Source organism: Emydura macquarii, unplaced genomic scaffold (genome assembly GCF_026122565.2).
Source record: "Emydura macquarii macquarii isolate MOO-44397 ecotype Brisbane River unplaced genomic scaffold, CSIRO-AGI_Emac_v2 contig_1119, whole genome shotgun sequence".
NCBI classification, from domain to species: Eukaryota; Metazoa; Chordata; order Testudines; family Chelidae; genus Emydura; species Emydura macquarii.
This window is the reverse complement of record NW_027131256.1, coordinates 16014724-16027763: the sequence shown is the minus strand read 5'-3', so window position 1 is coordinate 16027763 and position 13040 is coordinate 16014724. Positions and strand designations below refer to the sequence as shown.

Here is a 13040-nt window from a genome sequence, read left to right as displayed (position 1 = left end):
CAGGCCCCCAACTGGGTGTACCTGCTGGGTCATCAGGGAAGTTGGATTCCCTTCTTTCGAAGGGGACAGCCATCCTGTGACAGGGCCATATGAGTACCTAAGATATATAGATGCTACTTAGTGGTATATTATGGACTAGGGACTACTTGATATCTAGAGAGAAAACAATACCACTAGCAATGGGTTCACTTTTTCTTATCCAATCGCGCTTCATTTTCCAGACTGGATTATTCCTTGATGCTTTTAGAGAGGCAGCTATATTAACAAGTGTTTCTTCATTAAATCTTCCCCTGATGGACGTTGGTATCCAGCTGTAAGAGATGAATTCCAGAGATGAATTCTCTCGGTGCGATAATGATTTGCTTATTCAGCAATCACTGTGTCAAGAAACCATTCTTGATTCTTAGGAAGAAAGACTTCCTATTGAATAACAATACTGGTGAAATAAAACATCAGACTGATTTTTATGGGATGCTGCTAAAGTCCAATTTTTTGGGAAGTTACTTGAAATTACCTCTCAAGGAAAAAAAAATGTTTAGATTGTAGAATTGGAAAGGAAACGGAGTTCTTCATACTTAGACCATATGTGCTCTGGCGTTCATAAAACATTATTGATATTGGCTAATCTAAAGGAGACACTCAATAAGATTCAAAATGAAAGAACACTATCACTTCAAACTCTCTGAGAGCAAATTTTTTATTCTTGGATAGTAAAATGGACGCTGTTGGCTAAATAGCCCCGTACACCTGTACAAAGAAAAATCACTGAAATTAAAGCAGAGTAGAAAGTTTACAAGGATTTGGTGGGAATTAAAAAACTGCATTTTACAATTTCTCCTCATTGTATCATTTGACATAATAAGAACTAAAATGGTATCTCTGCTTTTCTAGCCAATGTTCGTCTAATCAATCTAGATTTCCAGATCAAAATTACCCTTTTTGACTTTAGAACTCCTGCTACTAGCTCCAAATGAACTCTTCTCTGCATTACCCTTCATTCATCTAACAGAGGCTATCTCGTTTTCTTTTTCTCTTAACCTGGTCATAGCTACTCAACCTTGGAAAAGAGAGAGGACAGACCTGAAGAGGTAGGATAGCTCTGTTATGTTCCATTTGTGTCTGAACTCTTTAAGAGACAGGAATATATTTATTCATTTAAAAAAAACCCAAACAAACCTGAGGTCTGTACAGCAACCATGAAACCCCATTAAATTTTTCCATTTGCCTGAGGTAGCAGGTACCAAGTCACCTGAAGACTAAAAAGCGTAAAAGGGAAGATCATAGACATTTACATTAAAAATTAAGCAGGTGTCACAGCAAGAGCTGGGTGAAACATTTCAACTGAAACTGTCTTTAGCAAAAGAAATGAAGATTCAGTGACACCACAACTTTTTGTGAATGTGTGTCAATTTTGCTGAATTGTTTTCATGGGAGAAAAAAAAATGGTTTTTCAAAAACTAAGTCTCATGTCAAATAGATTCTCTGAAAGAAACACATACTTTTTAGGTAGCCTAAGCAGAGGGGAGGTGGAAATGAAGCCACCACCTCTTTTTTTTCCCTTCCTTTTTAGCTATTTGTGTGTCCAGGTTGTGCTGTAAATAGGTTCCCTCCCCAAGTTCCTGCATAGTGCTTTGAAAAAGTTCTTCTTTGGGGCTAGTTTGAGTGCTGAGTTAGTGATATTTTCAGTAGTGAAACTTTACCCTCTCAACTAAATTTTTAAAAATTTTTGTCATCAATCTCTTCAATCCCTTCCAAAAATGAATGATTCAGATTGGCTTCCTTGTACTTTTCTTTTCCTTCTGGAAACACTGATCTGGGTAACAGTGCACCTCTTTGACTCTCCTTTGTTTTCAAACTTCCCGTCCTCTTGCGTTGAGAGCTTCCTGGGGTTGGTGCCTGTAAGAGCAAGTGATACAGTTATTTGGTACTAAGGGTAAATGTTTATATTAGAGAGGGAAAAGAAATGGTGAAAAACACCAGCATAAAGATCAACTGCACAGAACTCCTAGAAGTCAGTACCAGAAATTAGAACCTAACACATTAAAAAGTCAATGGGTATAAACCATTCAGATAAAGGAACAAATCGGTAGGCTGCTGGTGCTTGCAAGATGTGAAAAATTTATAACTACATGACTGGATGCCACTAGTCAGATTATTCTCATTCACATTGATGTGACCAAAAAGGCAGAACAAACAGTTTGGGGGAAAGCATCTGTGTGACACTGCATTTGGAAAAATCTAAACTCTGCACTGATTCAACCCATTTCCTCCCACTACTCCTCCGTTCCTGGAACCTTTCCCCAGCGCTGTCCCTTTTTAAAATAAAATATTTGTGAGGAACTCATTTCAAGTGTCGGATAATTCTATCAGGAATCACTGCTTCTCAAACAACCCATTTCCTGGCTATTGATTCATAGAGTCCAAGGCCGGAAGGAACCACTGTGATCAGCTAATCTGACCTCCCGTACACAGCCATAGAACTTTCCCAAAGTAATTCCTAGATCATATCTTTTACAAAATCATCTCATCTGGATTTAAAAATTGCCAGTGAAGGAGTTTTCATCACATCCCTCAGCAAACTGTTCCAGTGGTTAAATAATTATCTTTCCTGTTAAAAATGCTCCAGTTATTTCCAGCCTGAATTTGTCTAGCTTCAGCTTCTAGCCATTGGATCGTGTTACCCCTTTCTCTGCTAGACTGAAGAGTCCATTATAAAATGTTTGTTCCCCATGTCAGTACTTCGACTGTGTTCCAGTCACCCCTTAAACCTTCTCTTTGTTAAGATAAATAGATTCTATTCCTTGAATTTATCACTATAGCATGTTTTCCAATCCTTTAATCACCTTCCTTCTCCAATTCAATTTAGGAGGCAACACGGCCCAATGATCTAAGACCTGACCTCTATCACCAACTCAGCCACTGACTCACTCTGAGACCATGGGTAAGTCAATGAAATGCACTTTACCTCAGTTCTCCATACTTTAAAAATAGGGATAATAATGTGTCCCTCTGGCAGTGTATGGGAGCAGAAATGGTCCCTTGAGAATACCATCAGCATGGGGAATGCCCTGACATAAGTGCTGCACCTGCCCCCAGTCTCCATGAAAGGGCAGGCCACGATGGGAGGAAATGTAGCCAGAGCTCACCATACTATGGCTGTTCTATAACTTCCAGGGCAGTCTCTGAGTTTCCCAAAATATAGAAAATGAAAAAGTGACTTAAAGTCACCTTCTCCCCCTGCTCCATACCTCTGCCTGCTCCTCACACACATTCAATTGTTCTTCTTTTATAGTAAATTGAGATAGACCCATGATTCTTGGGTTGCATGAACTGAATTTTCAGTAGTCGATGTACTGGATGCTGCTATGGGAGGCAACTGCACTACAACAGGAGTCAGGAGATCAGGTTTCTATTGCCAGCACAGTCATCAACTTGCCAGCTGACTTTGAACAAGGCATTTAACGTCCCTGTGCCTCAGTAGTCCCAAGTGTAAAATGGAGACAATGTTTACTCACGTATATAAAGCACTTTGAGATCTATGGGTGAAAAGCACTATGTAAGTGCTAAATAATTATTATGGCAGGTAATAAAAGTGAAGAGCAAAGCCAAACCAGAAGCGCTTTAAGGTTTTGCTGTGTACCACCCCTTTATGATGTGTTCTGAACTTCCATTTTCTTTAAAAGAAAAGCTTCCATTCCTGTTCATTTTCACATTGAAATCTGATCACTATCGTGCCTTTCCTCGTCCACATTTTTGCTGGAGGAGCTCAGTGAGTGAGTTCTTTGGAGGGCCTGTATAGTGATGTCACCTAAGGTACAGCCTGAGCTTTGATTCTCACTCACCTCAACTGAGATGGAGGGGTCGATTCTTAAGGAAGCACAAAGGAATAATAAGAAGAGCTGAACATCAGATTAGAACTTCTTCAGGCATCAAAATTCAGGTCTTCCAAATATCTTATCAGAGTCCTCCACAAGACAGGGGCTTGATGTTCTCCAAAGTGAAGAACACACAGAACACATTCTAAACACTTTGAGGCTATCCTTATGTGTCAAAAAGGAGCGGTACTTTCTTTGGGGGAAGTGTCTGTTTTTCACTTTAAGTCTTTAGTGTCCATCTGGACAGATAAGGAAGTCAATAATGTTTAAGTGTCTATCTGAAGGAGGACATCCAATGTCTGTAGCATAGCTGTGTATTGTAGCTGCGTCAGCAGTGCTTAATTTGTAATGAAGGAGGTGCCGGGGCTCAAGCAATTTTTTTTTACTTTTGTAACTGGTGCAGCAAGCCCAGAGGGGCTGGAGCTCAGCCCTGGAAAGCCCTAGCACAAATTAAGCACTGTGCATCAGACCTCAACCCCCTAACATTAGACACTGCTAGGCTGTTTGACTCATATAAGTCATGAATGTGAATTACCTGTTTACGATGTTCAGTCACTTCATTTTGATAGGAAATACTCTGGCTCTTAGGTGTTGGCTGCTGCTGATGTTTCTCATCTCCATCTTGGCTCAAATGCTTTTTCTCTGCAGGAGTGCAGGGCGTTCTGCTACTCCTGGGTTTGTGATGCAAATACGGAAAATATTTATCCAATGTCCAACAGCGTTCTAGACATTTCGCAGAATTACGGTCCCTGCACCAAAAGAATTTAACATCTATTTAGATAAGGGGAGACAAGTGACAGTGACTATAATGGGCTAAGACAGTGGGAGGGGAGACAGAGCACAAAAGAAAGGTCCTGAGGTGACTAACGTTTATGTTGACATCTTGGTTGTTCTGCTGTACGACAGAGTTTTCCTTTCATTTCAAGTGCCATGATGAACTGGAATGGGCTTGCATAAGTCCTTTGGTAACAAATCTGGCCTTCTGGCCAGTTTCTTTTTTTAATAACTAAATTTCTTTTCCTGTGAAGCTTGATTTTTGCGTAATGTTTGTGAGAGACAATGTGAAATGGAACAAGTCACTGGACTCCCCTTCTTCAGCTAAAGACTGAGAAGCGGCAGTTTTCTGGGAGTGAGGAAAACAAAAACTGCACTCTGCCCAAAGAGACTCAGGCTGGCTCTGCTTGTGAAAAACATTCAGCCATCTCTGAGGCTGGTATGGAACTGAATGTTGCTCACTCAGGAAGCAGCACTGCTGGAGGGGGCCTCCATTATTGTGTAGTGAAACTGTGTGGTTAGAGGGGAACCATCAATAGCAATTCTGAAGTCACTGCAGCCCACCACTCTCCCCCATGGTGCTCACCTACTCATGCTCAGCCTGGAATTGGAAGAACCTTGAGACCTAACTCTTCCTCTATTCTCACCTCCACCAGCAAGGGAAAGAGTGTGGAACTGATACACTGGAAAAGGGTGGAGAGTATTTTACCCAGGGAATGTTGAATGCATCACTGATGAGACAGAACATTATGGAAGAAGACCCTTGTTAATATTGTGGCAGCATGTCACTAGCTAGAGGTGATTTTGAAGCTGAAGGACAAGATTTGTAGTCCCAGCTTACCATGTATAAGCTTTATACAGTATTCCATCTACTGCACATGGAGTCATGCTAGCATTCCAGTCCAAGCCCACTTCTGAGTTTTCATCCAGAAATATAATAATTCCCCCGCCTTTGCAAAATCCTAGAAAATAGATGAGCCCTGCAGCATATCCCAAAAGGTCAACGGAAAGCCTTATGGGAATCCAGGGAAAGGGATATTGTATATGGAGTTATCAAAACCTGTCAAAACTTTGGATACAGCCTACAGATTTCCTGCTGATCACCAAAACTGACATAGCGCTGTCTACACAGTGGAGTTAGGTCGGTATAACTACGTTGTTCATGGATGTGGATTTTTCACACCCCTAAGCAATGTAGTTATACTGATACAAGCCTGTTGTGTAGACCCAACCTAATTCTCATTTCAAAAGTTATTTAGGCACCTAGAAGCCTAAAACAATTGACTGTCAAAGGGATAGTGGCTCCTAAGTGCCTAAATCCCTTTTGTAAATGAGACAGGCTCCTAAATTATTTAGGCCTTGCAATACTGAATGTAATAACACGTAAATACATTTAAAAATCTGGGACTGAGACACCAAGGTTTGTTTTCAAGATCTGAAGAAATTACAATATATACACTTCATTTTAGGATACACTATAGATTGAGAAAGTCATCTCTGAAAGATGATCAGAGAGAAAAGGATGGGTTTGTATGCGTGCACTGAAGTTTGTAAGTGTATATGTTATGCTGGAACTTTACACTGTAATGTAGATGTTACAAATCAAATTTTGATTCTATGAATGTATATGGAAAAACAGCAGCAAAGCTGTGGACATCTATATAGGGAGAAACAGGTAGATTTAGTGCTGAATCATTTTTGGGTGAAGAGATATTCTAAATAGAGTGTTTTATGTGTGGACTATGTTGCAAATGGGAATGGTTGTTTACAGAACAACTGTACAGTACAGGGCCCAAGCATAATTTTTTCGTACCCAATACAAACTTTTAACACAGGCCTCTCCCGTAAGTGGGGTAATGGGGATTGCAGAATGGGCCAGGCCCCCCTCCCAGGGCCTCCAGGCCTTGGTAAAGTGTACCCTTTTCCCCTCCCATGTGGGGGCCCTGGTACAGTACTCTCTCTTTGAAAGCTGACTGGCAGCTTTTACTAACAGTACATTCAGGGTTTTATATCCAAATAGCCCTGGGCTTTGACTCTGAAAAATCCTGAAAAGACAAATTCCAGCTTGCACTTCAGCAAAGTGTTAAACTGTGGAGCAGGAAAAAGGAGTGTAACAGAGGTGTGTAAAATAATTTACTAGACTATGATCAACTTACTTATTCTCTTTTCTTTTCATTTGTGCCAAGATGATGAGGACGACTCCTATGGCAGTCAGAATAAAAGAAATGCAAAGCACAGGACAGATATGTATCCCATTCTTCTCATTGGCCTCTGAAACGCAAAATAGCAAACACCAAATGTCACACAGAACCCAAATGGATGTCAAAGCTTTTCTTATATTTCTTTTTCAGATACTGGGAACCAGGAATCATTGAATTCTAAACTCAGTTCTTACAATAACTGTAGAAATTAGACATATTGTTTAACCTCTCTGGGAATCATTTTCCTCAACTGTAAAAAGGTGCTATGAGTTAGAGCAGCTCAATTATTCATGATGAATAAATAATCTATAATTAAGTTTCTCTTCTGTTTATGAATTGTTCACAAACCGTTGCTGATCTCTGGCCAGATCTTCCGTATTCACAGAACAGTTTATCAGAGTTTATTTGAAGAGATGGGCTTTATGTGAGTTATTCATATCTATCATCAGTTTCTCTGAAATGTGATTGGTCACCGGGGTTACACACTTCTGTTTCTGCTCTCTGATTAGATGGCAAATTTTGTGAACAAGCAAATAAGGATTGATGAATAGCCAATGATGAATGGTGAGTAACCTTCTGCACCTATGAACACACGTATTTCTAGCTCGAGTTAAGTGGTGTTTTAAGTCTAAGCTAGCTGTCCCATTGGCGGGGCAGGTTGAAACAGCGGTGGGGCTGAAGCAAAGGCAACTCACAAGCAGCCAGTCCAATCACTCTGCTTATCAAAGCACTGTGTAGCTGCAATGTAGTGATTACAGCATACTAACTTGAGCTCACTGTTGCAGTGAAGACAAGCTCTCAGCCATTGAAGAAAAGTGGGGTTCACAGGGCAAGTCTATGACCAGGCAAGATTTAAACACAACTGTACTCACTATGATTATACCTTATGTATTTTTTTGTTTTTAGTTCACTGGAAGAGAGCCAGCCACTATTCTCTTTCTTTTTGTGTGGCTTTTTTTCCCCTCAGCTCTCCACTCCCCAAGTCTATCCTATACTAACTGCCAGATCTAACTTACCTTCATATTCTTCTACTGAGAAAATGATCTTCTCTTCCCTTCCCATAGGGTGGTTAACTACACAAGTTAGGGCCTGCAGGTTCTCTGATCGCAGGAGACTCATAGAGACGTTACATGTGCTTATCATTGTTTCTGTTCCATTTGCATTCTGAAATCCATGTATCTCAGGCTGGCCAATCAGGGCGCCCTCAGGCTTCCATGTAATTTCTGGGGCAGGTTTTGCTGTAGCTGAGCAGACAGCGGTGAGGAACCCAGGGGAGTTGACATTTGAATGGAGTTCAGTTCTTACTGCAGAAATCACTGAGAGAAAGAGTAGAGCGCAACAGAAATGACAGTATTCCTTACAAAGTTACCAAAAAACTAAGACAAGCTCAAAGATTTTAATGGAGAAAACCAAACTATTCCCAATATGTTCAATATGTTCTTTTATATAGTCTTAGATTTTAAAGGTATTATTATTATAATATAACCATTTGGTAACTGTTTTATGCAGGAGTAATAGGGTTGGAAATTAAAGAAAATTGAGATGGTAACAAGAGACTGCCAAGATCTATAAAAGGGTACTGTGGCCCTGATTCTGCATCTTAGGACAGCTCAAACCTTTGACAGGGGAGGTTTGAGACACAAGTCTAAGGTCCCAGCACCAAGTCTGGATTTACCCTGCTAATTCCCATGGGAGAATTTGAACAGACTCTGTACATGGACTATTCAGTCTATAACTTGTGAAACAGATCCTGAAAGAACTTTTGCAACACAATTTATCATCTGTATCATCATGAAACGGACCTATGGACTTTACTCTTATTTGTATGTACAATGATCTTTTTAACCAATATTTTCTCTTTTCTTTTTTTAATAAATGTTAGTTTAGCTAATAAGCATTGGCTTTCAGTGCTGTCCACCCCAGGCACAGTGGGGCTCCTGCTGTCAGCTTTTACAAATTACCGCAAATAATAAGGGTCCTTTATTACTTTAATCACAATTTTCTGTGTCTTGTCCACAACTCAGCTGCAATTATTTGACAATCATCTTGTGATTTAAGTAGGGCCTTACTGTAACCTGTAATCTGTAACCCACTAACTACCCTATTTGTTTTATTGCAGAGGTGTTAATAAGCCGCTTTACCTTGAATGGTCCCTGAAAATAGGAGCTAACTACTTATGTTAAACTCTCTCTTCAACCTTGTATTTAGCTCTAAAGCTCTAAGTACCTTTCCCAGACCTGAAGAAGAGTTCTGTGTAGCTCTGTCTCTCTCAACAACAGAAGTTGGTCCAATAGAAAATTACACAGGCATTCTGGGTCCATTCCACTAGAGGGTGATGCACCATTAGAGAAAAAAGGGTTTAAAACTTACATTGTACCATGAGGCAAGTTTCTTTGCCAAAGGAGCCATGTGGGAATGCATTGAAGAGGCACTTATAACATGTTTCATCCTCCAACGTCACGCCACGGAGAGTGATGGATGATGCTTTCAGGCTTGTATCGTTGAAACAAACTCTCTCATTGGAAGGCCCTATGGCTCTAATCCCATGTTTCTTGCTGTAGGTGGCTATGTTTTTGAATGAAGAGCCTTCCCACTTTTGCCAGGTGACTTGTAAAACATCGAAAGAGGATGTAAAGTTACATTTCAGGGTCACATCTTTACCTAAGGCTGTAGCAGGAATTCTCTCACATTTCACTGGTTCATCGGCACCTAGAAACAGACCACATCAAGGATCACAGTAAAAGAGATTGCAGAGTCTACGGAGGAAATCTCCACGACAATCTTGACTGGAACACCACATTGTGCATGTGCACATTCTACATCATCTCAGGACCATGGTGTGGTTGTGTTGTGCAGCTCAGACACTAACAAAGTCTTTGGTGTGACAGTATGGGCTGGTCTACACTACAGAGTTCTGTTGACAAAAGCTGATAAAACAGTCATACACACTGAAAGGCTCCTCCCGCCGATGTAACTTCCCTAGGAGTCGGGGCGAGAAGCCCGGGCACTTCTCCATCTGCACCCCACCAGGAGCTGGGGCAGCCTTGTCAATTTCATAGCTGAGCCGTGAAACTGACAAGGCTCCCCAGCTCCTGGTGGAAGAGGGGTGGGGAGCAAGAACCAGGGACAGCTTCCCACAGCTCCTGCAGGGGAATGGGGAGGGTAAAAGCCTCTTAGGTCAGTGGAAGCACTCCAGGTGAGGACACACACCACTGACCCAAAGAGGGTAGTGTGGAAATCAGCCACCACAGTAATTAATGTGATGGCTGTAAATCAATCTAACATAGTTCGACTTATCTTGGTAGTGTAGACAAGGGCTTGCACTACAGGTTGTGTTACACACTGTCTTTGTCTGTGTGGTGATGGGAAGGTAATAATTAACACATCATGATGTTTTCCAGACTAGGTTAATAGCTGGTTATAGCCAGGCTATAACAAAGAGTGCTGTATATGATCCTGGTTTTACCCAAGTAATAAATAGAAAAATAGGTCCCGTGGACAGCCTTCTGAAATACCCATCTATTCTGCCTGTTCCTCTCTATGCCATAGGGAATCAATGACAGAATACAAGTTGCAACAGCCACTAGATGGCAGCAGGTATCACAGAATTCCTGGGAAGTTCACAAAGGAGCCCTAATTTAGCTAGCTATAAGCCCAAAGGGTACAAAATGAAAATTCTTCACTGAAATCCTCCCTTGGATGTGAAGTAAATAAATCAAAGACAAGTTTAGATAGTGAAGTAATAGAAGGAGAGGCTATAGTTAGGTTTTTTGGCTGTCCCACGTGTTTTGCCCTTTTTGGGAAGGGCTACACTACACTACAATATAGAGTTTTGTCAACAAAAGCTGAAAACCAGAGGAGGTGTACATGCTGAAATGCTCCTCCCACCGATGTAATAAAACCACTTCAACAAGAAGTGTAAGGCTTATGTCGGTGTAGTTAGGGCCACGCAGTATCAGTGTGCTCAGACACTGAGTTCCTTACCTCTGCTGTTGGCTGTCATACCTGTCAATTTCAAAATAGTTTATCACCCAATCTCCTTTTGCTTTTCACTTCATCTCCCTTCTCTTTGGTCTGATTCCCTCTCGCCTTCTACTTCAATGCCACCTGCTCCTCTCTTTAGCCTGCCAAATCCCTTTCTCCCCAGGACATTGCTCTCCCAGTAGCTGCTCCTGGTTGTTCCCCTCCCAGCAGAGAAACCTATGCTGACTTATTTGTTTCCTGGTAGAGGTGTTGAGCCCCCACTCTTTATTTATGATTATTTAAATAAAGATGATGCTTCTAGAAGCAGCTGGAAACAAGACAGACGACACAGACCCATGTGCCAGACCAAGGCTTTGCAGAACAGAGCATGCGAGCTGCTGAGTTAGAGTGTTCAGACAGGACAGTGACACTGCTGCCGCCTAAAGAGGCCTAAGAAACCGTTCTTGGTGTGTGGCTGTTCTAGGGGTGGAGGGGGAGTAATTGTTCCCCGGAGCTGGCTCCTTCTCTCAGCTCTCCTCATGTGTACACAGCTACTGAAAAAAGCTGAGAGTGCAGAGAGAGCAGTTAGGGTGGCATGGAGAGAGGCACTGAATGGCCAGAGAAATACTACATGCTGGACGATCAAGGGTATTGATGACACTGATCCAAGCATGCTAGTCATACTTCTTCCACTCACCGACTCAGAAGAGACTTGTGACATGCGTCCGAACTGTGTGTGACAAGGTGTTATCTCTTTATCAGTTTCAAATTTGGGGCTTTTCCTTTTTATTAATGTCTCCTTTTTGTATTCTGAGAGGACAAGGAGGAGTACTTGATTTTTGTAGCATTCATTATTCTCCCAACCATTATCCTGACCACTCTGAGTTGTCTGCTCTCTACATAAAACAACCCCAATCTTTTCATTCTTGCTAAATATTGAAGTTTTGTCCAGTTTTTCCTCTAATCATTTTTATTGGCTGTGTCTGAACCTCCTCCTTTTTCTGCAATATATATCTATATATAACCAATAATTTGCATTAGTCTCTAGTTTTGTTTTAAAAAATGGTTTTTAAGCAATTTTGTAGCCAAGGTGAACTGCCAGTGTCTTTAATCACCTGCACAGTTAATTTCTCAGGGCTTTCTCAGACAGAACTCACGTGAGTATGGACGTGAGGATTTGGCAAACCCTAGTTTGGGAGGGAATTTGATATTGACTGTTGCATTCATAGCGGAGAGGACACGTTTTTTTCCCCATCACCAGAATTCTCTGATTCTATCCGATTAGTTAAATTGATCAGGACATTTTTCTCCAATTGTTGGTAAATTTATAATAAAATAAACAAATTAATTTTATGTGAGAATATGTAGAATTATCATTGGATAAGGTGAAAAGGAAAGTTTCCCCTCTCTGCCCCTGCCAAAATGTGCTAATCACGGCTAGTAATATTATTAATAATTAAGAATTATCTGACAAGAGACAGTCCGTCTGTCCGTTCTCTCTTCTCCACCCCTTCTTTGTGTTGCATGTTCTCAGCTCCATTTGGGAGTGATTTGGCCAGTGATCCCTCTCATGCAACTGATACACAAAACATGAGGTTAAAAGAAAACTCCACTCACTTGTAACTGGAGCTCTAAGCAGGCAGAATATCCACAATAGAGTGAGCCAGTATTCAGGCCAACAAATCCTCTGCAAACACATCTTGGAGATTTATTCTTATGGATTATTTCTTCTTTCCCCTCTGGATCTGCAAAAACAGTTTCTCTTTCAAATGAAAGAGCTTTGGCGCCTCTTTTGCACACGACTCATCTCTTCTGATTGGCCACAGGTCAAACCTGACTTCCAATTCCACGTGACATTACCTGTATCCATCTGGTTGCTTGTGCTCTCTCTTTCTACTCCTCATTTGCTATTTGCAGCTGCTGTAATTGTAGCTGATACCAAGAAGAGAGTAGAATGGGATTGTCAATCATTAACCAGTTGCATCAGACCTGGGCTTTTCCCAGAGCAAACTGACTATGGCACTCAGTCCCCTGCCCTCTACCCACTTTCCTAAATAACCTGCAGAAACCCTGTCTGCAGACCCCCACTTGCCCCAAAAGAATCAGCCCTTCCTTACACATCCTCAGTGGGAGTTATTGCTCAGAGTGCACAGGCTGATGCAATCTATTATTTACCCAGTGCTCAATGTGGTACTGCACGGGGCAGAGTCTGTGGATCCCCCTCTTA

General features: G+C 41.4%; 1 protein-coding gene across 1 annotated transcript; it reads right to left on the bottom strand.

Moving 5' to 3' along the window:
* Positions 1-686: 686 nt before the first annotated feature.
* Positions 687-12633, bottom strand: LOC137151903 (OX-2 membrane glycoprotein-like). Its single transcript, XM_067546406.1, has 6 exons — positions 12431-12633; positions 9221-9559; positions 7867-8166; positions 6806-6920; positions 4411-4624; positions 687-1896 (listed from the first exon to the last, which is right to left on the bottom strand). Exons 1-6 carry the CDS (start codon positions 12510-12512, stop codon positions 1717-1719), a joined length of 1230 nt encoding a protein of 409 aa, XP_067402507.1. The 5' UTR covers positions 12513-12633; the 3' UTR covers positions 687-1716.
* Between the last annotated feature and the right edge of the window lie 407 nt (positions 12634-13040).